General features: G+C 39.5%; 1 protein-coding gene across 12 annotated transcripts in view; it reads right to left on the reverse strand.

Moving 5' to 3' along the window:
• Positions 1-3,835: 3,835 nt before the first annotated feature.
• The window catches only part of USP28 (ubiquitin specific peptidase 28), a 31,554-nt gene continuing 7,772 nt past the window's right edge, over positions 3,836-27,617 (reverse strand). For 3 of the 12 annotated variants that reach the window (XM_048063345.2, XM_066981278.1, XM_066981279.1), the window contains 25 exons: positions 27,163-27,240; positions 25,580-25,712; positions 24,517-24,619; positions 23,652-23,814; positions 22,659-22,745; positions 21,714-21,851; positions 21,216-21,289; positions 20,605-20,681; positions 20,063-20,211; positions 17,831-17,958; positions 17,571-17,666; positions 15,918-16,112; positions 14,907-15,121; positions 14,516-14,586; positions 13,963-14,191; positions 12,731-12,934; positions 11,657-11,796; positions 11,288-11,473; positions 10,289-10,384; positions 9,139-9,317; positions 8,967-9,045; positions 8,493-8,572; positions 7,366-7,489; positions 6,337-6,535; positions 3,836-4,915 (listed from right to left, as the gene is read on the reverse strand). In XM_048063345.2, coding sequence (XP_047919302.1) covers positions 4,740-4,915; positions 6,337-6,535; positions 7,366-7,489; positions 8,493-8,572; positions 8,967-9,045; positions 9,139-9,317; positions 10,289-10,384; positions 11,288-11,473; positions 11,657-11,796; positions 12,731-12,934; positions 13,963-14,191; positions 14,516-14,586; positions 14,907-15,121; positions 15,918-16,112; positions 17,571-17,666; positions 17,831-17,958; positions 20,063-20,211; positions 20,605-20,681; positions 21,216-21,289; positions 21,714-21,851; positions 22,659-22,745; positions 23,652-23,814; positions 24,517-24,619; positions 25,580-25,712; positions 27,163-27,240 — 3,399 coding nt within the window. In that variant the 3' untranslated portion in view covers positions 3,836-4,739. Of the gene's footprint in view, positions 4,916-6,336; positions 6,536-7,365; positions 7,542-8,492; positions 8,573-8,966; positions 9,046-9,138; positions 9,318-10,288; positions 10,385-11,287; positions 11,474-11,656; positions 11,797-12,730; positions 12,935-13,962; positions 14,192-14,515; positions 14,587-14,906; positions 15,122-15,917; positions 16,113-17,570; positions 17,667-17,830; positions 17,959-19,667; positions 19,745-20,062; positions 20,212-20,604; positions 20,682-21,215; positions 21,290-21,713; positions 21,852-22,658; positions 22,746-23,651; positions 23,815-24,516; positions 24,620-25,579; positions 25,713-27,162; positions 27,241-27,452; positions 27,571-27,617 lie in introns of those variants that run through there. The other 9 variants (XM_048063346.2, XM_066981281.1, XM_048063347.2 and 6 more) reach the window with 6 other exon arrangements.

The raw sequence follows: 27,617 nt of genomic DNA on the forward strand, positions 1-27,617 counted from the left end.
GCATGTTTCTGTGCTCTTAAAATATAACTGCATCTTACACAGTGCATTGGGAAGACTGGGAATGAAGGGTCTGATCTTTAAGGAACAAGGCTGCAATCTGAATATTTTGTTCATCTAGAAAAAGCTTAGGAAAAAAAAAAAGGAGAGAAGGAAAACAAAAACATGTGCTGATACAAAAAACTGTGCTCCAAAGGCAGAAAGCCAGTGGCACTATCCTGGTCACTAGCTTGATTTTCTCAACCACTGAGATGATGAAGTTATAAATGTGCCACAGACCTTCATTTAGGGAATTCTATAACAGAATTGTTTACCTGGGCATAAAAAGCAACAATGAGAGAGAGAGAGAGAGAGAGAGAGAGTGCACCTATTTTTTGTGGGTCTCTTTAAAGATCTCTTCCATGTTTTCTTGACTCAGCTATAAAAATAAAGCTTCCTTTATGCCTCTACGCTACTGGCAATACCATACATAACACTGAATTAACACCAAGAATCTTGACAGCAGGAAACCCACTGTTACAGTGCTATTTAAAAACTGAGTTTACTGCTGTTTTAATCTGTTTACACTAGAAGCCATGGCTGCACGGTCAAAAATAAAGGAAGCCCCCAACCAAAAGCAGCATTCTGCTGGGAATCAAAGTTCGCTTTTCTTCAAAAGTCCTGTTTTGAAATTTGCACTTTGCTCTAAGAGAGAAAAGAAGTAGCACATGGGGAGAGAGAAAGAAAACAGACTATTCCTAGACGTTTTTCACACTACCTGGACTTAGGTCAAGGCAGAAAATTACAGCCAGGCCAAAGAAGGTATTTCAAGAAGTCTGAGCTTCCTGACCAGCGCAGCTGTCCTGGACGTACCCCTGCCACAGCTGGTGCCCACTGTGTGCGCGAGGAGGAGCCTCCCCTAACCCCCTCAGGGATGTGGGGTGTGCTTCCAGCTCCCAGATCTTCACCCATCTCTCTACACCGTTTGTGCTGATGGGCTTTAGATTCAGCTTTAAATACATTGTCAAATCCTGGAAATTATGCTGAAGAACAACAACATAAAAACACCCCACAATTTGCAAAGAACATCCAAGGGCTTTTGAAGTACTTTCCCTTTGGACTAGTTCTGTGGTCTTCAATTTTCCATTATTTGTGCGAAAAGCCGGGCTTGCTGCTATTGATCTGATGTGCTGAGGCATCCCTTCCCACAGCACCGCAGCCGCTCCACAGGCTGTGGTCGCATGCAGCTGTGCGGGGAGAGGGGGGACCCAGCACTTCTGTTCATGCCACGTCCTCCGTAATGAAGATCAAGCACGGCACAACAGAGGGGCCAGAAGGGTAGCATTCTTGGCTGAGAAACGTGCTTTTCAAAGAGTTACACAAACTGTTAGCTGCCCTCTAAAGGTCTGACAAACCCACAAAGTAAAGAAACTCTATTTTGGCTATAACTCGTCACCTACTCCCTTGGGAAATGAAAACATGGGGGAGGGAGAAAGATGACAACAAGACACTAAGCAAAGGGTTTCTTCTAGCTTCAGGACACTCCTCCCTGCAAGCACGATCCAAACTATCAGAACTTAATGGGCACTGAACTGCTCTCCTGAGAAGTCATCAGCACTTTTTTGAAGCAGGTTATCCAGATATCCATTGGGATATTTTTTAATTTTTGTAGCAACATGACAGAATAAAATCTACTGCCTCCTGAGTGTATGAATAGCTGGAATCTCCTAATTCAAGATTTCTCTCCCAGACCACATCCTGGTTGCCTGGAAGTCAGAATGCCTTGGAGTGACGCAACAGCATTGCAAAAGTTATCTTGAAATTATGAGTCACTTACTCTTTGTGCAGAGTGAACGCAGTTATTGAGTATGTGGTGTCAAGACCCCAGGCTCTCTGTTTAGAATGCTGAATGCTTTTCACATGTTACAGTCGAACCCCAGAACATGAGTATACTAAGAAATAAAGTGGAACACAAGGCTGAAAAAGCAGCAGCTCTTCCTCTACGACAGCTCATTGATTTTAACAGCCTTGGCACACTTTTTGCACACGGATAGCTGGAGTTTCTACAGATAAGTGTTTTCCTTTTATTCTAAAATAACTGGGAGAAGACAATATAAACCAAATCCCAGCCATGTTATTCCTAAATAACACGGAAACACAAACTGACAGAGAAGTGGGACCTTGGTGACAATTTCATTCAAACATAGCTCTGCTAATTACAACACATTTTGTAATAGGAAGAAGTCCTACAAAAAATCTGTCTTTAATTTGTCAGAAAAAAAACACCCCGGGGCATTTTTCTCTCCTCTTCCTAAGCTGCTGAAAAGAATCTGCATTTTTTTCAGAGCAATAACAGCAGAAACAGGTAAGGACTCCATTATAATGTAGAATCATGATATCAGCTCAATATGCAATTAAATGTTTAAATTCCCCAATTAATACAGAAAATACTCAGATCTTGACTGCAGGAAAACACGGATTTTTTCCTCTTCTTTATTAATTCAGTATGAATGAATTGTTACTGCTGCTTGCTTCGGAATGGCAGATTCCCTCTTGCACAAAAAAACACACGTTAATGCAGGATGGGTTGCAGTGGAAAAGGACTCAAAACAGATTTTCAGCTCTGAAAAATGAGACTTCAAGAGAAACCACTAGGCACTGATAACAAACATGGGCATTTTCCCAGCACCATTTTGCAGGAAAATAAAATAAAGGAGGGGAGATGCAACTCCCTGGAGCTTCATTAACTCCCACCTGTTTTTTGAGAAAGCCCTGCTCTCCCAGCTGCCAGACACCCCCCCCGGAACCACATCCTGCTTGGGAGGGACCCCAGCTTGTGCCCCTGCACACCTGCCCCATGCCTCTGGATGTGCCCCACAGACAGGCTGTTATCTCCAGACACAGCAGGGATCCAAGACGCATGTCCTTCAGCCCATTTACAGCATCGCAGAATGTGAACCCTTGGTTACACCACTTAATCTCAAGCAGAAATAGAGAACAGCTAGACAGAAAATGAGATAGCAAAGTAACTCAAAGTGCAGCTCAGCATGTCCCACCCTTATTTAACTAAAGGAGGCTTAAGACAGGCACCAGCACACAGGAGGCTCACTCGGTTGAATTACAACTTGTGTTCACATTACAGCGTGTGTTAGCTAACAAAACCATCAGCCACAAAGCAGACAAGCCACAAACACATGCTGGAAGCCATATTTAACCTTGGGGTATAACACGACCTGTCTACTCTACAAGTTACAAAGATGTTAAGCCACTGTTACAGACTTTAATGAAATTTCTATCTTAAGAGACAGCTCTCTTGGATGCTGGTCGGTGATGAGCTGAAGCCATCAAGTCTGAGGATCAAATGTAACTCTGTGGTCATAGTCTAAGTAAACTCATCTATTTTTCTGTTGAAATGTACAGAAGTCCCCCAGTGCTGTCCTGGCAGCAGAAGTCTGAGCTACCAAGCAGTCTGCTGCCTTCACAGGAGATCTAAGATGAGATACAGCAAGTACTCACGTCATTCTGGCACCTCTGGAGCTTCATTAAGCTACACACATTTCCACATTACTTTGCCAATGGATTTCTTTTTTCTTCTGCTTCCCTTTCTTCCTACTGAAGCCAAGAGGAACCATAAGGCATAACAACAGAAGAAGAAAAAACACTGAAAAAAAAACCCACACAGAGAAAGCTTTTTCATTCTAACATAGAACAAATGCTTTTATTGCACTTTTAGAAAACCTGCATAGTCCTAACAAACAGGCTTACCCTCTCCTCTTACTTAGAACGTTTGGTTTAAACAATTGCCAGAGTCCAAACACAATTACAGGCTGCTCATGAAAGGAAATCCAAATGGGCTTGCTTTTCTTTTTTTAAGGAAAGTTAATTAAAAAAATTTAAAAAAATAAAAAGTGAGCTGATTCTAACCTTTACAGTTATCATCACTAATCCAGCACTGAAAATCCACCAGTGGTGAGAAGGAAGTTCACTTTCCAATCCAAGAGGGGAATACGCTTCAGGGGTTTTATGTCCTTTAACCAGTCAGCTATCACTGTAGCACAAGTGTGGTGGAGGCAATCTTTACAGTTCTGTCCTTTCTCTTGTCACTGATGTTATTTGCTTTTGACTTTCTCAGAGGAAGAATCCTGCATATTTTCTTTTGCCAGTTAAAATACAAAAGGCAAATGCCTGTTTGACTTAACTAAAATATGCAGTTGCATGCATGACTGACCACATGATAGAGAGTGAGTGCCATTGTTCCTCTCAGCTTCCTAATCACACAATTCAGACTTCTGCTAGCAGAAGCTTGGCAAGATCTGAACATATAATGTCTTGCAGCTAATAATTTAGGAAGATGTAAATGTGTCTGACAGATTGAGAGCTAATAGTTTTGCTCACTAGATGAGCCAATCTCTTCCTCTGCTATTGTCACAATCCCAGTGATATGTGCCTGCTGGACAGTGTAGAGAGTTGCCAAAACAAAACAAACAACTCCTCATTTGGTCTTGGGAATATAAAGCAGATGGAATTGTCAGGTACCTGTTGGATCATATTAGTAACAGTGGTTCATGTCCTTTGCATTCTTACTTAACATATTATCTCAAAAGTGCAATACTGCTTTTTATTCATTCATATTTACAAAGAACACAGGTCTGAATATGAATCACCTATTCTCTTCCCTCTCCCTTTTAAATACTGCCTGACGAGAGGACACTGTGAAGGTGGGTGGTTTATAGTACACCATATCAGGGTGGAAAGTCTGCCATCTATTTTACAGTCACAGTTGAGGCACCATGAATGGACTCCATCACGGCTGCAAAGCGGCTGCAGAGGTCGTACGGGGAGTTGGGCCGGATCTTCGGAGGCTCTTTCAGCACAATGACCTCCGCAGAGCAGTCGAGCAGCCTGGGAAGCAACTCGCCCAGCTTCATCTGCAGGTTTGCTGTCAAGGGGGAAGAGGATGAACCAGTCAATGGGACTGAAACAGTAAAAGACCAGACAGCAGAGGGTTTGAGGGCTCCAAGCTAAGAAACTATGATGCCTTTCTGAGAACGATCATCCAAACCTGAGAAATGCCCACACCTTGCACACAGGGATGAGCAGCATCTGCTGACGCACTAGGGTCATTGCACCAGATGCTAGCCTGGATCTCACTCAGCACCTAAGTCCTGTCTCTTTGTATGGAGTCTACGCTGGGCTCCATAAAGAGGAAAGCTCCACTGACACCTGGCTGTCTTGGGGCAGTACCAGATGCTACCAGGGTATCAGGTTTTCTCAGTTCAAGATGCTGTACTTGCTGATAAGTCAGAAATAACTACATGTTTCAAGGCGACTCTCAAACATTGGCTTTATACTGGAATGAACCAGAGCATTTTACAGCTTTTACCGTCTCAGAGCTTCACAGGACAACCCACAGAAAAGACATTTTTCAGCTCACGGTAAATGACTGACCATATGAATGAGCTGACCACACGGACACCAGCATCAGACTGCGTATTAAAGGACAGGCTCTTTCAGATGATGAAAACCATCAGGACAGTGGTGACATTTCAACTACCTCACATGATCCAGGCGAGAGGTGCAAGCAGCCTACTTTTGTTTCTTCGCAACCTTTTGTTTAAGTAAAAGCTGTTACGACAAGCCCAAGAATGGGAAACTTGCCTATTATCACACATTGATACAAATTTATTCTTTACAACAGTATTTTGAGAATAAATCTGCGTGTCTTTGCCTTATTTTCCTATGGCAAATTTACCCTTTCCTAACGATAGAAAAAAACCTCCAGTGACTTCCCAAACCTTCATATATAGATAAAGGGGGTTGAAACCAACATCCCTTAAGAAAAATAACATGGGGGGGGCCACAGAAGCCTAACTTCAGACTGCAGGAGAAAACACAGTACAGGGACAGCCATCCAGGACCAAAATTCAGCTGCAACACAACAATCCTCTCTTCGTAGTGAAAAGTTCCTCTGTATTTGCTCCCCATACAGCCTGGGCAATTAAGCCTGAAGCATTCACATGCTATCTGTAGAAAACCCTCAATTCAGTAAGAGGAAACAAAACCAAAACCCATCTAGACAACGCTAAATCATTATTTTCAGATTAGTTTTTCACACTTAAATGAACAGGAATCCTTTTTCTGCACCTTTAGTGAAAAAATAAAGATTAAATTCTTCTATAGCATAATTCAATTGATGATACAAATACATTTATCCTCTCACAACCTCCATCAGAAATACCCAAACTTGCTACAATGCTAATGCTGTTTTAAATGGCCCTTCTATTCCTTTCTAATTAAGACCTAGACACTGCCCTGACCACAAACAGTGTGAAAAAGGTAATGCGGGCAGTCATTCCCTACCGTCCATGTCTTCTTGTCCCAAATAGGAGCACCAGCGGTTTCTCATGACCTCAATGGCATCCAGATCTTCTTGGCAGATGTCACAGGTGCTCATGAGGTGCATGCAGGGGATGATCAGCTCGTTCAGGATACTAATGCCCTCTGCCACACGAGCTTCTTCACAACTTACAAACAGAGATGCTGCCACCTCATTCAACTTCTAGGAGAGGAGGGAGAATCAGAAAAAGACTTTTAAAAAGCAAGCATAGACTTAAGATAATCAACATGCTGTTAGGAAAGGCACACAGCTCAGTCCCTTTCACTGGACAGCTGTGCAGAAACACAGAGACTAACAGAACCAGGTGTTAGGTTCTGATGGAACAGCAACCTTTAATCAAAGGAATCACACTACAGAAAACAAAAAATGTATGTGTTTATATACATACATGCAATTTGTTATATAGGCATATAGCATAAATATAGCTTATTTACAATTCTGATTTTAAACCTTTAACAAGATTCCTCAAAAATCACATCAAACCTTCTTTCTTGAATTATTCTAGATTTCCATGCTACTGATGGTACTCAATAAGGGGCAGAAGCCACGGTAACAGGTGTAAGACGGAGAGTCACACTGGTCTTGGAAACCACAGAGCACAAACTAACAACAAATCTAATTTTTATACTGCTTTTTTTCTTCTCACTGAAAAGGGCATCACCTTTTGTTCAGAGAGAGGAAGCCATCAGCATCAGAAATAGTGTGGGGGAAGGAAGCTAATGGACAAAACCAAATACAACTACTGCTGTTTTGAAAAGCACTGACTTAAAACCCAATAGTAAGTTCAGCAGTACTGGAACATTCCCTAGAAAAAGCAGCATGTTAATGAAATGTGCTCCTAGAAGGGGATATGGTCCAATCTGATTCTTTGGGCAATGTGTACTGAGCAGTAAGTGAACTGCATCACAGAACAAAAAGAGCTGATGTTAACCAGGCTGCTTGTACCATTCCACAACCCTCCCCAAATGAGTTGAGCGCACTTCATTACGCACCAAGAGACACTTTCTTCTGTACAAGGCAATCAGCGATTCATTCACTCCTCTGTTGGTTCCTTTCATCAGCAGAGTGGTGTTACTTTGGTAGGCATAGACCAGGTAGGTCAGGGACTCCTGGTACCTAGGAGAAGAGTGTCAGCTGTCCAGCCCACAACGTCTGTCGCTGTCACAAGCTACAGTGTGGTCAATCATGTCAACTTGGGAAATATTTTCCATTTAGCCTCAACAGTAACTAACATCAGACCCAACAGAAAAACTAAAGTTTCCTTGCCAAAGCATAAACAAACAGATGCTCTGTGTCAAATTAAGTAATGTTCCTTTTTGCCCTGCGTGCCAAATGAGTACCTTATGAATAGCCCTTTAAAGTTTGTGTATAACTTGGCGAGACCACGAATGCCAACATTTTCTGCACTGCTTCAGGAACTTTGCACTTTGGGAGAACACTCAAAGAAATGCAAAGGATAGTATTTTCAGGTCATTTATGTATTTCTACCTTATAAAAACCCCACTGAGAAAACAGAACAACTGCTGGATCAAACTTCTTGAAGAGCTGATAGAGATGTACTTTCAGAGAATCTCTAACATACTCTTTCCTGGCCTCTTGTTCGTTTGCCCACCTGAACTTGGCAGCTCATCACTGCCAGCCACCTCAGAAATCTGTTTCCATCCATGAATAATTCTAGAAGCTATTAATTTTTTTTCCTGGATTGGAAAAATCGCTTTTCAAAATACAAACCTTTCATAAAACAGCAGTCTTTCTCCATACTGTGATAATTATGCAACTAAAACATTAGGGAGAAAAAGGAGGCCCTTTAAAAAATCTCAAGAGTCTAAAGAACTCCAAAATGTGTTTAAACCAAGTATAATGCCAGTTCAAGACACTTAAATTTTAGTACAGGAGTCCAAAGGGCAGAAAAAGTGATGGCAATCATTTCTGCAAACACATCTCTGGAAATAAGAACATACAGCTCCACTGAGAGAAAGATCAGAGGACACTACAGAACCTAGATAATACCTCAGCATCATATTTAAATTGATAACCAAGATTGGCTCTGCATTCAAGAAAGGGCTACTAGCAAGTCAGAAAGAAAGTATATTCAAACACACAATTAAAGTAAACTTACTTTCTGTTCTGATACAGCTCCAACCCTGTAAGCAGGTAAACAGATACCTTGCGAAAAAGGCTGTAGTCTTCGTGCCATCTCTGTTGAGTAAGAGCAAGAAAGCAGAGTATCAGCTCCACCTGTAACATGCACACCCAAGTTTTACATTCCTTCACAACTCAAAAGTATAGCAGATTTTACCCTTCAAAGAGATCAACATTCTCTTAAAAGCCATACATTCAACAAAATGATTTAATCAACTGCATAAACATTCCTTAAAGCTCAGGAAATTTCCAGTGTATTCATTCTCCCTCATACCTTCTGAAGATACAAACTTCAGATGAAACCATTCAGGGCTGTTACTTACAGGCATGCCAGCTACTGCTCTATGTGCTTACGCTGTTCTGTACCACATCCTCAGTTTCCCACATGCTGCTTTGGACAGCGTGAGTTCTGACAGCGTGAAGGATCAAAGGTGGCATTTCAGTCCCTTACCTTATACTCCTCCATATCGACCTCGTCAGGACCAATTTCTCTCAGCTTAGCTCGTGCTACCTTCATAATGCTAATTGACCTGCTCCATATAAGCAGAGATGAGAAAATCAGAAGAATGGCCCCAGCTGCTTCCAGATGAGAAAAACTTCATCTTGGAATCCACAGCACAAACCTTTCATCATAGCTGAGGTTTTTATCTGCAAACTGTTCGAGAAGGGTCCGTTCCACAACCTGTTGGGGAGCATTGTTTTGCAGGAAGTAAACGAGCACATGTTGCAACCGGGCATCGTTCTGAGGGGTAGGGGTCTCTTTGGAAAGGAGATAGAGCCTGGAGTATTCCTCATGGAATGCCTGCCAATGAAACAGATGTACTGAAACATCCACACTTCTGACAGCCTGAATTCTACAGGAGCTGATACAGAGCTTAAATGTGTCCTGCAATGATGGGATTCTCATGGGAGATAACTAGCCTCTGCTGCTTAGTTATGTTCTTTGGTGAATAGAAGCCCAAAAGCATCTGGAGCTACAATTTAAAGAAAAAAAAAAAGGGATTGTATACCAAGGCAAAGCACATGCATCAGACATGCGATTTTCTAAAGCACAAAGGTGTTTAAATGCTTCTAAACACTTTTCAGAGAGGGTGAGACATAACTTCCTCAAACAGTTTTGGTGAGCCTCTTGCGAGTGTCAGGGTTGTCAAAATCAAGTCTAATCCTCTTGCATCTGTATTACCTGCATTAAGATGCAAGAGTATCTTGTGATATATATTCTTGTAGATAAGTAACACAGGTGATTTCTCCCTTTCCACCTTTTGTCATTAAATCTATCTGCCTCTAAAACCTAACACCAGCTTCAACATTCAGCAGTTTACATTCTTTCAAATCCCTCTAATTCATGCATTCATTTCTTGAAGACATTTTACAAGAGAGGTTATAATAAGTATGCATTTTCAGGACCAAAAAAAAATTCATGAGTGCTGGTTTATTTCCTGACAATTGCATCAAAGACATGCAACAGATTTTAAAAGGCAAAGAAAGTCTTTTTTTTTTAAACAGACAGAGAGAATTACCAATAACCTCAAAGAATACAGAGAATAAGCAGTATAAACAGAGAAAAGTAAAATCTGCTGTTTCTTCAAGCTCTAAAAATTGTTTGGAACAAGGACATTATGCAAGCACAAACAGAAAAGCCACTAGTTAGAAGAAAAAAAAAAAGCACAAATCTTTCCTTTCACATTCTTGATATGTCTTTATATGTAACAGATTCTTCATTCTGTGAAAACTGATTTCCATACTGCTCAATTTAGCAAACAAATAGGATACCTTAACAAGCCCTGCTTCAGACCCATCTCGATCAAAGGTCTGGCGGGCTTTTGCAATAGCCAGGATGACACCTTGCATGGCTGGACTCAGCATCACCTACCATGAAAGCGGGAAAACAAACACAAACAACGACAAGGAAAACGGTAACAGACAGGAAAAGAATAAGAGGCATGGTGAAGAAAGGAAAAACTTTCAAAAGATAAAGTTTAAAGGAAATCATATGAATACAGGCGGAATAAGCCAGAGCTGTGACTTGCTTATATACTACTTACTCCACCTATCACATGCACTTTACATGCAGATTTTTTAAGCACTTAAATCAGAAGGCTTGTCGCTCCAAGGCTTGAATATATAAATTCAGCAAGTGAGAACATAAAGCATGCTAACCCTAACCCCGCTATGTCCCACTCAATTTTCTTAAGCAATACAAGTAAGAAGACAGCGGTGCCTGTGGCAGAGCATTTCATTGTGCTAACTTCATACAAGCATGTATTAAGCATATTCAACTAACTCAATTGGACTTGTGAAAAAGCCAACTTCTGGAATGTTGCTCAAGTATGTATGAACGAGGTTAAACAGATTCAAAAAAATCAGTAGCTAGGATCCTCTAAGTTACGCTACTAGGACTCAATTTCTTTGATAAGTGGGACAAAACTCTGAAGACAGTAAAGGGGCTTGTAAATAAACTAATACATCTAGGGCCAATTTTGATATAGTTATGCCAGAAAGACCACCCACAGGGACACTGAGCAGATCTAATGATTGAGTGCTTCTTACAGAGCTGCTTCTCTGATGGCATTTAGAAAAGAAGCTACTAAACAATTTTGTCTGGCCACCAAATTTTATTTCTGCAGGGGAAAAGTTTACTCTGAAAACAGTACTGTTTCTGTGACAGAGATCTGTCATATCCGGTCTTAGAAAGCTCAAAGCCAACCGACTATGAAGTTATAAGGTTAGTGATGGACAGTAATTAATTAAAGTCTGCACTGGGAGCTGTACCTCCTCATTATATCCATCTGCATCAGATCTAACAGGAATCTTCCCCACACTGGGGATTTCCACTTCAGAGACCTGTGAGCTACTTTGGGCAGCAGACTCTGTTTCTTTAGCATCTTGTGGTTGTTCTGCCTGAACTGTAAAGGTTGTTTCTCCCGGGTGGGCCTTCATTGGTTCTACCTCCTTTGGCTGTGGCCAAGAAGAAAAAGAAAAAGAATAAGAAAAACAAAAGCAAAATACAGGAGAGAGGAGGGGACTGAGTTAAATGTGGTACAGCTACATAATTACACAGAAACAGAAAAAGCAAATGTTTATTAAGAAGAATAATACAAAGACAACAGGTTGCTCTCTGGGCCAGGGCTCAGTCCTTACCTCGCAGAGAGCTGCCTCAACACCATTCTTTTCATAGGCATTGGCTGTGTTTGCAATGGCCTTGGCAGTCTGATCCTTTGCAATCATTGCATGCTCAGAAGACAGAGAACGGACGCTCTGCTCACAGACTGAAGACTGATCTGTCAGGACAGCGATGTGGCATTAGCAAGCATGAACTGCAGGACACAAACTCGAATGCACAGAGGGTAAAAGGTACAAACCAGCGCATGAGATCAAAGCAGACCTCTTTCAAATTTACCAGGCACATTTACCAACTTCTTTAACTGTGAATGGCATCCAAAATCATTCACATTAGAAATTATCAGCCACCTTCATTTTGTCAAAAACTTGGTTATGCAGCACTAAAGATGTAACACTCTACTAAAAGCGCACATTCTCAGGAATTATGGCCCAACATAATACAATGGCTTTATTAACATCTTAATCTGCTGCACCACCAGACAACATGATACAAGGCACCAATTTAATACTTTATTCAAGTCTGGAGTGAGCTTGTTACTCAGTTCCATCAAAACACAATATTGTAATGAATGTTTGCTCTCCATTTACGTCTTCTTTGCCTCTCTTGTTCTAAAAATGCTTTGTAGCACTTCTGTGCATGATTAAACAGCTGCTACATTCATCCCAGAGGTGAATGTATTTCATCACGAGCTTGTGAATAGAAGCCTCATGAAACCTTTTCAGTGGGTATGGCACACACTGTCAGGGATTGCTAAGTAACACTTTCCCACTCAAGAGAATAGCGCTTGGATATTTTCTACTCAACATTTGTATAAAAAAAAATCTGGAAGTGCAATGAGATTAGCTCATTATGATTAAATGAACAGAAAACACCATTTCTGTTGACAAGCCTGGAAGGACAAATGTACAAAAATTGTAGAATAGCTTTTTGTATTGCCAGGACATAGTCCCCAAACCAGCTGCCTTTGCTAATTCATTAACTGTTCCTTCAAGATACCTAGAAATTTATATAAGGCTCCAAAACGGCGGTCTTTATGACCAACTGATTGTTATTAGTTTCAACAAAGTTCACAAAATCAGATGTGGTATCACCTAGTCCTGACTCAGAAGAGAGGTCCTGTGATTCAGAAGCAGCTGATGGCTCCATCTGAGGAATCTTGCAAGATTGCTCTTCCTCCCACTCCTCTGCCTCCTGCTCAAGTCGCCAATTGTCTTCTTGAATGTAGTGTCTCAGTTCGGGGGGCAAGGCTTCAACCTCCTTCTGAAACTGTCCAACATCTGAGCCATCATCTTCATCTGGAACAAACGCATGAATTGCATATAATGAAATACATAGCAGCACGACACCACCTTTAGAGACTAAACAAACATGGAATATTATGGATACCCACAATCAAATTGGCTGAGGAATGGAAATTGAAAAACATACTTTCTACTAGCTTTATAATCTGATTCATAAAAAGTGCAAAAATAAAGACAAATCTACAGTTATCTGAAACAAAAAGTAGTTTTTTCTCTACCTCTGAACAGCATTTATCACAGAAAAATTCCAGAAACAGCAACTGCTGATGCAGTAGGTCAGAAATACATCTGTAGTCAAGGGCTACCACTGTACAGAGAACGGTATTTAAACTGCCCATAGTGGAACAGTCACAATCAAGCTTAACACATCATATCTACAATATCACATAACATATAGAGGTTGGAAACCACATGGACTTGAAAGCATGAATCTCATGCTAGTACTTACCAGCACCTTTTATACCTACTTCATCATTAAGTTTTGAAATACCACAAAAACCAAGAAATACCAGCTTTTGACAAGTCTTAAAATGATCAAAACCAAATGATGAAATCTCTGGTATAAAGATTTTTTTCTTATGCACACACTGTAAAAGCAAAACATTTTTAAAAACAACAGAAATTGCATTAAATAGGGAAAAAAAAATAAATCATGGGCTCATTACAGAAATGGACCTGTCACAGGAAGACAAAGAACAACTTCTAGATTCTCATCAGCAATATTTAGCAATGAACAGAATGACAGTTCTCTATTGTTTGCTTCTATTTATTGCATCAAAATGTACCATGCATGAAATTATTAGGTTCTTCTACAGCTGTTGGCCATGTATAGTGCCACGTGCACAATAATTTATCCACATAACTATTTATACATTGGCACTGCAAACAAACTCGCAAGACTAAGCAACTGTTACCAATAACTCATGTAATAAGGAAGGCTGTATAACAAAATACTACTGTGTAGTTTCAACATAATACATAAAAAAACAATACACAAAAGTCTAAATATGCAACTCCAGTACCTGCAACAAAGCGGGACACCTTATCACTTATGTACATCAGGCAGTAGGCACTAGCATTCTTCGAGCCACCAAATGAATCTCTCTCCAATTCTTCCCATGATGATTCTGTCACTGATATGTCATTGTATTTGAGCCATCTTTTTCGAGGCTGGTCATATATGTAGGCCCAGTAGTGACCAGCATTTGCTTGCCCTTCATGTACCAAGACTGCATGCAAATGATAGGGAACCTGCAAGTTCGAATGGACAGAGTTCTCAGACTTACTTCTAGTAAAGAAAGTGGTCTGATCTCTGTAAAGAAGTTATAAAATACATTCACAGATGTTGCCTTGTACAAGACAATTCATACATTAAATTTACTGCTGTGTAAGAACTGACTTTTAAAGGAAAAACTACTTTTTTTTTTTTTTAAACAAATCCTTTCTCCTCTTCATCATAACACTGGGATTTTTTTAAAATACAACAAAGTGGATAACCTAAACTGACAACGATGAACAAAAAACAGTATTAGCATCATCAGTTTAATATTTACCTAACAAAGCTGTATGTTTTACCTGTTGGAGGAGAGGGTCACAGTACATTTGCTCAATGGATAGGTTAACTCTGGTAATAGACTCCTTCAGATCTGCCAAGAACATCACGAATGAGAAAAATACATAAAAAATAATGACTACCCAGGCTATTCTGGCCCTCTTCACTTGCAAAAAGCTTGAAGCCAGGCAATAATGATCAAATAAACTTAACAGAGTTGAAACTTGTACAAGGTTATTTGATGGTAGGTCCAAGCTCAGTGGATATACCATGTACCTCAAAACATATGGAGGAGTATTTTTAGATGAGGAGGAACACCATAGGGCATAGCTCAGAACGTATCCAGTTGAAGCAACAGAGAGGAAATCAGGATGGCGATCAACACAAAAATCAAAACAAACATTTAGGGCCAACCTTGCACATCTTGTTCAATCTCATTTCTCCATCTCTGTAGACACGTCCTAACAAGGTTCATCTCTTCCTCAGAAACCACATGAGGAGCTGGCCGTTCAGATATTTCTGCTGGTGAACCAGAAGGCTGGAGTGGCACATTCAATTTTTTCTGCGGCGAGGAATTTGCCGAAAAGACAGCTGCATCTTCAGTCTTAGTATCCTTTCTTTCTAGTACGCTGCAAAACAAAATCCCATAGTAATAGGCAGATTATTAAATCCTTCTCAATTTTTTATAAAAGAAAACAAGTTAAACAAAAATTACTTAAGAGCCAGAGCAGATATTTTTATTTTAGGATGGTACAACACAAAGAAAATAAATTAATGGAAATGCAATTCTTCCTTAACAGACCAAATTAAATTATAGGCCAGGACAAATAAAAGCTAAAATTCTTACAGAACTGGAGGAACACAGTGAGGAATAGATCCACAATGAATAATTCCAAAAATTCCATCCCTTACTAGGAAATTAATTTATTTACATAGCGTGGAGTGGAGGCCAACCAAATTGGGCAGGTTTGTAATTATCCAATATTGCAGTAATTTAACAGTGATAAAAAACATAGTAACCTAATCAAAAAGAGCATATAAATTAACTTGGAATTACTGTTTATGGAATATGGCAATGCTGTTGTAAAAGGAAAAAAACAAAACCAACAAAATAACGAACAAAAAAAACAACAAACACCAAAAAAACACACACACCAAAAACAAACAAACAAAAACAAACAAACAACCCCCCCCCCCCCCCCCCCCCCAAAAAAAAAAAAACAAAACACAGACTAGCTGCAGTATTATACGTAGACAAACAGAATCAGATCAGGAATAAAGTAGCCACTGACTACTTGCACTTGTACAGGCCATCATACTCATAAGAGCCCACATACATACTTCACTTTTAGAATGAAAACCAGCAGCATTTAGTTGAAATGTAATGCGTTCTCCTAAAAATGTTTTTTATTTCTATCTACTAACTTGTTTGGCTGTGAAAGCATGTCCAAAATGCATGATCCAGCTTGGGACTGCAGGACAGTTGTCTCAGAGTCCTGAGACGAAGACCCACACACAGGAGACGCAGGTACAGCAGACTTTGTAGTGATGAATTCAAGAACATACTGGAGCATGTCAGGTAGTGGAAAGCGAGCTGGGCCAGAGCCATATTTCATGTACCTACAACAAAAAGCAAAACATTCCATTAATGAAGGAACACGACTGGTTAAACTTGAGAAGAACAACAAATAAGCTACTACATATTAGTTTATGACACAACATATTTAAAGAGAGCTGACATAGAATATTTCTTTTTATTTTTAATTGTTTTGAACACAGGAATCGTATCTCATAATCTTAGGACACATTTCCTTGTTGAACATTCACAAAGCTGCAAAGTTCAAAGTAATTTTGAACTCTTACTATGACAGCATACACAAACCTGGATTAAAAAAAAAAAGACCTTGCCCTGCCACAATTTCCTTTTCAGAATCTGAAAAATGTGTAGGGCCTATGCACACACACTTGTTCCTCAAATGCATCCAGCTCTTCTGTTCCTCAGAAAGCCATGCAGCTACAAGAAGAGCCCTCCGCTATCCCTTTCAGTGTTCAGATCATGTTTCCACTAATGAGAAGTGTGCCCCTGCCCAGGCAACATACAGATTCTGTCTGCTGATAGCTGCTGCTGATGTTCCCTCTCTAAAGGCTGGCCATTTCCAAAGCCTAGACTGAGTTTAGAGCTGGTTTAGCAGTAACACCAGAGCACCTCTTACCGGAGCAGCAGCTCTCCACATCTGTGACAGTGCGTGACATGGTGGTTTAGGGATATGTCTGTGGGTTGTCCCAGCTGCCTCCCCTCCCAGCACCTTGCTCACCCCCAGCTTGCATGCCTGGGGGGAGAGCAGTGGGAAGCAGAGGAAGCCTTGACACTGCAATAGCCAAAACACAGGTGTGTTATCAGCTCTGCTGCAGTTGGAGATCCAAAACACAGCACAGGCTGCTAAGAAGAAAACCAACTCCATCCCAGCCAGATTCAATACAATGCCACACATGGCCCTAAATATGAACCACTCACACGATGCCTGCCAGAGCCTATGCCGAACACAAACAATTCCAAGGTTACTACAGTGCAGGACAAGCATTTGCCTTCCACCTGTTCACAGAATTGTCATAATCAAATATAAAATAAATTTAAGCAAGTTTAATGCTGATTAAAAAGACTTTTAGACAAAGCACCTGGAAAATAAAGCCTTCTGTTTGCCCACAAACCAGATCTTTGCTACTGATTTTTGCCACTAAATAAATAATGCCAAATGCTAAGCTGTAAAGAACATCTAATGCAGCACATAATGTAGTTTCTTTTTAAAGGTATAAAAAGACTTCCTCAAGGAAACACGTAAATATAGTTGACAGTTCCAACTGCAGTATTTAAAAATTTGATCATATAACAATATCATTAATCTGCAGAAACCATCAACAAATCCAAGCTTTTCTTATAAAAACATATTTCCACACTCCAGGCTTCTCAGAACACAGTTGTTTCTCCTTCCTATATGTTTTCTCTTCGAATGCTTGTTTGAAAGGAAGCATTTACAAAACTTCCATGTGGTACAAAAATAAAGCTAGCTGACTACTTACCTTTCCAGTTTCTGTTGCAGAAGCATCATTCTCTCCTTTAGTTTCTTCATTTCTTCTCTCTTCATCTGAATAAGCTCTTTGCTGCAGTAAAGGTACCTAGACAGACAGAGGGCCCAACCACGTGAAATGTATTTACTTCTCAGATCCAGTCTTTCATAAATATCTTAGAATCCTTCCTTGCTCACCAATACAATCTTTTAAATTTCTATAATTAAAATAAAGCAATAGATTTAAACATACCATACAACAGAATATCTCACCTGTCCATATAAATAGTCTGAGGAAATTCTAGCTTGGTGTGAATTTTTTCTGGCTGTCCCAGTGACTGATTGAACTCAAATCGGGAGAGTTCAAAGGTCAATACTGGTGGAAGCTTTGTAAACCAGCGCTGTAACAAAAGCAGAAATGCCCCCAGGGGGACTTGTTTTAAGATGACTGCCAAACAGCACATTTTAAACTGATCCTAAATATCTATCTGTCTTTAAATTCTTAACATATATTGTGTTTATGGAGTGACTAGTCAGAAAATCAAATTTTATGAGATTAGATTTCTTTCACTTCCATTTTACATTTTTACCATGAAGCAGCCTCATAGTAACTTTCAGAAGGCTAATTTTCATTGCCTGACACATCCCAGCTTGGTAGCTTATTAACTGGTCCAGCACTGAACTTGAGAAAATTACCAGACACTACACAAACTCTGGATGTCAGCTACAACCCTCCACAGTAGTTATTTGCCAATGCAGATCACATGCAATGATGAATAACAAAACAGAAGTCCTTAAGCAGTGTGTTATTCCTTATCCTCTCTGTGTCTGTCTTAGAACTATTCAATTTGGGAGATTCAGACAAGAAACCCACTTTCTATATATATAACAACTGTTTCAAAGAGCCATGCTGAAAGAAAAATTCTCAGTTGAATTTATACTTCCTCTGCCTTACTGGGTTCACAAATATTTCAAGCATCCACTTCCCATTTACTTCACCTACCTTAGCATGGCACCAAACAGACAACACTCTCTTTTGGACTCATGATGAACACACTAAGGTCATTTTCCTTTGCATGATTCACGTCAGATGTCCTGCCACAATAAATCTGCCCCACACCAAAGTGGAACAGCAAATTTTATATCTAAAAGAATCACCTTCATTGTAAATATATAAGTAATTTTAAACACTTTGGAAGGAAATGGCCAGTTAGCAGAGCTTTTTTAGAAGAAACCCAATCTTCAGAACAGGAGAACCCGAAGACGGAAAAGGAAAGATTTACACACCTATTACCTCGGGGAAACGTAATTCTAATTAATCCTCGTGATCCTTTAAGCTCCAGTGCGCTCACCTAAGTTCTCCAAAGACAAAACGCACCCTATTCTGTATGCCCCCTATCATGCAGACTTCCTAGGAAGTAATATTAAGATGCAGTTTTTCCAATCATATTTCTTAGAAATAGAATCAGAGCTTTTTCCTTTTGTCTGCACAGACACAGAAAGACTAAAACATCTCCATCATTAGTCCAATTTCCCCCTACCTTTCAGAAAAGGAGTTGAAGAAGCTAAAAAACTTGGATTGAAGTGAACCTGCCTGATTAGCCCTCTATATCCCTTTGTCTCTGGCACCAACCTACACTAATTTCAACTAACTGTGCTGTAAATGCATCCAAACAGCTTCATGCAGGAACTAGGAAAACCAGAAACAAACATTTGAGACCAAAGTCAGACAGGGCTTAGCAGCACAAGATTTCATTTTTCTTTTGCTAGTTTAAACCACAGCAAGACATTTTTCAAACCTTCTCATTGAACAGAAATACTTTTCTATCCCTTCTAAGCCAGACACCTTTGCTAATTTCTTAATATTATTTATCAGTCTTTCTCAACCTAACTTCTCAGGTGTTCTTAATATATATAGGATGCTGAATATAATGATATATCTTAGCTTTCTAGTTTGCTGCGGATAAGTAGGTCATGATTGATTTGTGATTTGCAGGATTTAAAAGAAAAAAAGAAAAAAATCAGCACAGTCAGAAGATAAGAGTGAAAATGAAAAGAAAAAAAACACACACTGTAATAGGGAGAAAGATACAAATTCCAAATGGCATACCATAGAGTTAAGCACTGTACTTTTACCCTCCGAAAATATGGAGGCAGTGGTTCTCCCCCTACTCAGGTACAGGTAGGCTTCAACAGAAAGAGAGAGACTTTATCACACTTGCATCAGAAGCAGCTCTTTACCTTTTTAACTTAAAACAAACTCCTCTATTTGGTTATATAGGACAACACATCTTTACAAATAAGCAGACTCAGTATCTATGTAACACTAACATACATTTATACGAGATTCCAGGTATGCAGACAAATTTTTTTATTCAGTTAGTAGTGGCTGTTTACAATTGCCATTTAAAGTTATCATACTATACTGAGACACACCTGTGCTACACGTATTGAATTTTTCTTTAGAAAGCAACCAAAACCTCAACAACAAAACTTGCAACTAACCTCCTGTCCATATTTCACTGGCTGAGTTGCTGTCTCCTCATCCATTTCTCCCTCCACCATGGCTCCTTCCAAGCACTCATTCAAGTTTCGATAACCATTTACCTGAAGGGGATACTGACCAAAGGTTTCGATCTTGGAAAAAGTGTTGCCTGAATGATGAAAATGATACAAAACCCATGTTTTGTCAAGTGAACAAAAAACTCTGGTTAACGTGAGAGTTTGTTATAAGCACCAGTTTAGATGCACTACTTTTAAGAAATGAAGTGCCTATAGCTTTCTACTTATGTCTGTCAGGGTAAGCCTCCTTACAAGATAAGTGCTTTCAAACACAGAAGCACTTACAAGCACTAAATGCCTTCAGAAGACATATTTTATAGATGTTAAAAACAATTTTATAAAGAAGAATATTTGCAAGTTTACTATAACAATGAAGATCCAGGCAATTTCATCAAGGATATGCAACAGAAACATGCATTATCACTGCCATAAATCAAATTTCTTAAAAGGAGCTAAAAAGTGAATCTACCAAAACCTTAACTCACCTTCATGGACACCTTCAGTCAAGAAAGTGCCATAGAAAAGTTGTACCATTGGGTTTTCAGATTTATCTGCAGGGCTTCTGTTTCAGAAAGAAAAAGCACAGAATTCATTTGCAGCTTTAGGCTGCAAAAAAGCCTTAACTCTTAATCTAAGCATTTGCTTGGGAATCTTCCTACAGTCAAAAATAAAGTTTTCTATCAAAGCACAAAACAGAGAGGAAGCTTCTCACAGGTTTCCATACTCAAAAGCACATTATAATACTGGCAAGGAAAAAACAATGAAGGCATGCCTTTTGAAATACAGTTCAAAAAACAAACAAACAAAAAAACCAACCAGGTCTTTTGTTTACACCAGTCTGTTGATTTCCGTTAAAGCTTACACGCTTTGTAGTCCATACTGGCATTGAATACAGTCCTACACTTAAGCAAGAAATGTAGATCTAACAGTCCATAAGCACATTTCACGCTGAAGGAGGATTACCATCAGTAAACACACAAGTCTTTTTCATTACTCAAAATTTGCATTTAAAGCCCTCTCATTTATTAAGCAGTCACATTTAAAATCTGTTTCTCCTCAGTGACAAGTCAAACTCCTGGTATCATAAAAAACTCACTTGACATTCACAGCAAGCTGGAATGCATCTTCCAGCCAATCCAGTAGTTTGTGTGTAAATTCACTCACATCTTGCTAGAAGAGAGACAAAAGTTGAGAGTCAAACATACCAAGAAGAATGTGTTTTCACACTCTGCTGGTTTCACAGACCTATGTGAACAAAACCCAACTGGTACTGCTGTACCTACCCATCTGAAAGAAGCATGAAACTGAAGTGCTGCGATGATTTAGACCCATAATGAACACCCTGTTCATCTGCAAACTAGTTGGAGGAAATTATTGTGATTACTACCCAGGTGGCACAGGGTACAGCACTGTTACACTGGCTGTTTAACTACCAAGCGCGTACATTTCACCTAAGCAACACAGGGACAGCTGCTTGTCAGCTGACAAACAAGCGAAGAGGTCTCTGAAAATAAGAGGATGAAGTGAAAGAGAATTTCTCTGTTAGCAAGTGCTGGTTTGAAAAAAAGCAAAAGGCTTTGTAACATGGTTTTACCTGCTGTTCTTCAGCTGATCTAAATGCATCCCTTAAAAGTTCCAGTGCTGCAGAAGGGTCCACAAACTTACGACGTGTTCCCAGCATTAAAGCAAACAGACACTGAAGTTCTTGCATGAATGCAATATTTCTTTTTCCCTGCATCACAAAAAGAAGAAAAGCCAGACCGTTCCTGCAGTTCAAAAAGCAGCATTTAAAAACAAAGTGCAAACAAACATGCACATGCCTTAAGAGGTAAGCTAACAACCAAGGAAAGAGATGACATTAATAAAGGACAAAAGCCAAAAGACATGCAGTGTCCTTTCTCGGAAGCAATATGATCTCCCAGTGGATGCATGGGAGAAAAAAATAACTTATCAGGAACTTTAGAGAAAGGAGGTGCCAGAAGTAATAATAGCTAAAAGGTAAGGTAACTTTTGAAGTTATTCTTTATGCAATTTAGGTTTTTTACAATACCAAGAGCACAGACAAAAGCAAGTACACTAAATCTCCTAAACGGTGGTGGCCAAAAACTAGAATGATATATATAACTAGCAAAATATAATTCTATGTATAACTTTTTTCTTTAAATAATTTCTAAACACCTTCTGCTGACCACTTTCAGAAGGTACTGGAGCTAGCAGACCTTCAGACTGCCTCAAATACCATTTCTTCTGAGGAGCATATAACAAACGAACAAGAAGTTTTATGGGACAGATTTCTCCCTGCAACTCATTTAGAAGCTCTAGAGAAAAGCTCACTTTTTTTTTTTTTTCTCTCTACAGCAATTCTGTCTTTGAAAAGTATTTCCCAAATTTGTCTTTAAAGCAGCTAGGCAATTTAAATGCTGTTAACATATGAACAGAGGTCTCAGAGAGCTTGTTTCAAAGTAAATCTGCTCAAAGAAAGAACAAAACAGTATACCACAAAAGGGAAACTTCACAGCTTCACGTGATGAAAACTTACAGTGCGACTACGACAACTTTCAAGTACATTTTGTGGCAGAGAGTAGCCAAGGACCAGCCTTCGAAATTCTGGCAACTGAAAGAGAGACTGAAAGGAAAGGAGAGGTAATGGTTGATCAACACCTGCGAGGATTTGACTCATTTCAGTTTTATGCACCATTGACTCTTAACTCCACAGCTTTTTCTGTTCACTACTACTTCTTCAATGGCCTTGTGTTACTACATAAGCATTTAAGAAGTACTGGTGTGGTACACAGACTGCTTACATCTGCACCCTCCATATTCCTTATGCTCTTCCAAAGAAGAGAATCTCATACTCCCAGTTTACACCATATAATCAGTTTAAGGAGGAGTATTCTATTCTGTACAGGCAAGCTTAGAAAAAGCATAGAGAAGCAAGTCACACAGAAAAATGAGCTCATTTGCAGCTTTTTTTTTTACTTCTCAAGCTAGAGAGCCATGATTGATTAACATTTATCTGCTATGTAAAATGGTTAGAAGAGACAAATTCGTTCAGTTGCACTTAGTGTTGTCTCTTCTTGTTCAGGTTATCACTAATAATATACACTGCCTAGTTGCTTATTAGTTCAAGTATCTGTGCCGCTGTATTCCATTAACCAGAACCTGATACCCCAAGTATTATAGAGCTAACAGTGACGCCAGTATAATTACATTATCAGTTCACTTTTCCAGTCAAGTTTCTGGCATCCAGTAAGTATTTGTACATCACCACACCAAAAAAGCAATTGCATATATACACACTGATTATATGCATCTGTATCTATTTTTAATGCAAAGTCTCTTTTTGACTGCTCTTTTTACGTATACTTAGAGTGAACATCATGTAAAAATAAAAACACAGGTTTATCTGAGGATAGCCACATTCACTCCTCTATACAGGTAACTACAAACATATTAAATATTTAATTCTAATTGATAAACATTCTGTCTCCAAGACCGCAGCTATCACACAAGAACTTTGCCATTAGATTACCTGTATGACAGCGCTAAACCAACATGTATTACCAATGTTTTTCATTCCAACAGGCCAGTCGCCCACTCTTCTCCAGTCACTTGCTTTGGGATTCTCTCCCCAAACTTCACAGCGTTTCCTTTTGGAACGATTTTTGTTTTCAGCAGAATGTACTTCCTGTGGTCTGTCACAGAACATGAACACTTTTGTGAAACACCATCTCACAAAGATTCTCAGAAACTCTGGAAGTTGTACTCTAGTCACAGGCAGGATGCAGAGTTGAGTACTGTCAGGTGATACCTGGCACTACAGGCAACAGTCTCACCTGACTCCGAAAAAGATCCAACTCTGAAACGAGGTGGATGAAAACCAGGACTGGAAGATAATTTGAGATGATGGAATGAGGTATTAGATATGCATGTTTTTCTTCATAAACTAGCTGCAAGCAAAATTAGTATATAGTGCTACTTAGTCATTACTGGAGGCAAATTCAACCCAACCCAAGCCACTGTAAAAAGGAGAGCGCTACACAGTGACTGGTGTGAGGTGAATCAATACATGAGATTTCAAGGTGCTTCTTCAATAGGTGCTACAATACCAGTAAAGCATTGTTTTGTTTGGCATGCCAGCCATGTCAGCAGGAATCAAATAAGACACAACTAAAGTTATTTTTTCTACTTCAACCATCATGTTGCAGTGCTGCTCCAAAAGTAAAGATCAACTACACCACCTAGAAGACGATAACAATCCACGCACTGTCTAAAAGCAGCAGATATACAACTTTTACATGATTTATGTTTGTTTTGCAGTTACAAAAAATGCAATCAGCTTAAGAATCCACCTACAATATCTGGCAAAACCAAAAACAAACTTCAAATGCACTGACCTTTCAACATCTCTTTCTGCAGCTTGACCTTTTGGTGATTCCAGTCCTCTGAAAACAACTGTGTGGAGGTCTTCTTTATTGTTAGGGTTGAGTGCAGCACCATCTAGAAGCAGAACAGCATTCTAATCAATTTTCCACCAGGTTGAAGCAAATGTTTTCTTTAAAAGGAACTTCTAGAAAATGTTACACTTCACAAACATGACTTTTAACATGATGCAAGCGTGATTTTCTAGTAAAAGTTTTAAGAACGAATTCTTTTAGGTTGGATCACACTATGAAATCATAAAAAAACATTGAGTGGGCTTGGTTAGGACCACGGATCATTCAGCTGTGTAAAGGCCAGATTTCCTTAAACCCAAGTTCAGAGCTTGCTGGAATATTTCAAACCTATTAAAATAATGAATCAGGAACACCAGCTGCTGCTTGTATTTGCTATGCTTTGACATCAGTGTTGACAACTGATGCTGTTTTGAGAAATACAGGTTTTTAATTTAATACAATTTGCATGGTCACACAGAATCAACTTCCTGTGGTAAGATTTATAAAAAACCCTCACATAATCAAACTGCTGGTCAAAATAACATTTTGTTTTAAATTTTCATGGAAATGTTGTACAGAACACTCAATTCACCTGCTCAGGAAGTTAATGCTGCAGAAAGAAATGCATGCCTTGACAGGGATTCGGTTATCTATTCTGGTCTCTCTGGTTTAGGAGTTTCCTGGGTTTTCTGTGTTAGCCGACTGATCAATTGTTTAAAATAAATACATCTTTGTAACATGATCTGTTACCTACAAACTGGCCCTTAGCTGACCCAGAGACGAGCTGGTTCTAGGAAAACTAACCTTACCAATACCAAAGTGGTTTGGTGTTGGTTTTTTTTGCTGTTTTAGTTCCCTGAACCATCCCATGGCAAGCGACAAATATTAGCAAAATCAGTGCCAGGACAGGAATGGGAGAGATCCACTGGCAGAAGCTGGGAGGCTCAACGCCTTCCCTTTCATCTCAGACAACATTTAAGGAGAACTTTAGGAGACACAGTGTGAGCAGAGATGACCCACTTACTTTGTGGAAGCTGTTTGCCCACAGCACTCCCTTCCCAAGCAGATGGCTCTGCAGCAGCCGTGTCCTGAGCAGGCTCTTGAGCATGCTCCTCTGTGAGGAAGGTGACTGCTTCCATTAGGTCTCCATTAGCAGCCTAGGAGAAAGACATAGAAAAAATCCATAGTTCCAGTGTTACTTCATCTAAATTTGTAGGAAATTTAATGCATCCATGGTAAAGATAGGCATACTGGCTCCAACTTTGCTTTCTCTCATCACAGAAGAAAGCTATCTATTGGTGACAAGTAGCAGTAAAAATGAATATAATAAAGGCTACAATTTATCTGATGGAAAGCACTTTGCCTTTATTACTAGGACATTATAGACTCCATTAACTAATTTCATTTCCCTTGCCAGAGATTCAAATAGTAATAGGTCAGCAGTGCAACAGGGTACTTAGCCACAGGGAGAGACTCACAGGAATCAAACTCTCCAAGAATTACAAGACATATATATCCTACCGAACCTAAGGCGTTCTTTAGACCATCACTACAGGCTAAGGACGCTGCATTCACTTGACATAACACAGCACAAGATATCTGAAGAAGATGCAAAACACTGATCTTGGTTCATTCTAGAAAAGAGCTCAAATAGACTAGTTTTCTATTTCATTTTAAACAATGAAGTGTTAAGCTACTTTACATTTATTCTAACATTCTCTGAACGTTATTTCTCAATGAAACTTAAAAATTTTCTTAAATGAGTCCTTTTGTATGTAAACAAGTTTCTCTGTATATAAACAATGCAACTCTTGCTGATACATCTCAAGGCAATAGCGTCTGATGATTCCAGACTGATGTAGCTGCAATCAGTCAATACTATAATTTAAAATATCAAAACATGCATTATGAGAAAGAATCTTTCCAGATAAATATTGTTTCTCCAACTGCCTGAGATGCTTCTGTCCCTTCACTTTAGAGCAAAAACAACTGTTCCGGTGATCGACAAAACAGCCACAATCACAAAGCTGCCAATGTGATTTCAGTGGTCCAGGTCTCCTGAAACAATTTAAATAAAGAAAAACAAACTTCACCACACAAAGTTTGTGTTTACTGTAATGTATGGATAACAGCCCTGTAGAAACAAAATTACCAGAGAATGTTTACAATGTTTTAACATGGCAGGTGCTGTTGCAGCACAGACTTTAAGCTCTACTATTGGAAAAAAAATTAAGGGTTCTCAGCTTCACATCGAGCTTTTGTTTCGGATGTGGCTGACTACATGCTAGCCCTAAAATTCTATTTCCTTCTGACACCAACAAATGCTGGACTCCTGTACCTATTTGCCTCATGGGTATATCTGAATGAAGTAGAAACCAGGGGTAGAAAATAGCGGATGATTTACGCTTCCCCTCTCATGAACCAGGTTGTTCCATTCAGGACACGCTGTATCACTGACACAGGCCACACGCTGACTACTGCACCAAGTATTTCTTATCAGCCCACAAAAATGCCAGTGTGTATCCAACCCCTGAATTATGTTTCAAGACAGCCTGAACTTGCCTGATTTTGGGGACAAAATCAAAGGTCTTGACAACATATACAAACCTTTAGAGCTGCTTGAAGGAAAGCTGAATCCTGAATTCCTGTTATCTCTTTCAGTTGGTTTAAAAGCATCTGGCAATCCTACAGTGAAGAAATAACGAAAGCTAATGTAAAAAAGTGACCAAGAAAAACATCAAGCTGTTTCTGCAATGCTTGCCAAGGGCTCACCAGAGTATTTGTTCTTTCTTTCCTTTTTACTTAGAGATCAACACAAAAGCTCAGTTAAATGTGCCAGATAATAATACCAACATCAGCTTGAACACTGTAGTTAAAATTTCTATTTACAGACTAACTTTCCATCTGTTGTACGTTCAAGAGCATGTTGGCAGGCCTTAGATGAAGCACCATGCACTCCGTCAGATGAACCACACCTGGGGGGCACCGGCACAGCTCTCCTAAAAGCAGCAGCATCTGCAGCAGGACATATAAGGAACCTGGTAAGCTCTCGGGGGATTGGA

This window comes from Anser cygnoides, chromosome 21 (genome assembly GCF_040182565.1).
Source record: "Anser cygnoides isolate HZ-2024a breed goose chromosome 21, Taihu_goose_T2T_genome, whole genome shotgun sequence".
NCBI classification, from domain to species: Eukaryota; Metazoa; Chordata; class Aves; order Anseriformes; family Anatidae; genus Anser; species Anser cygnoides.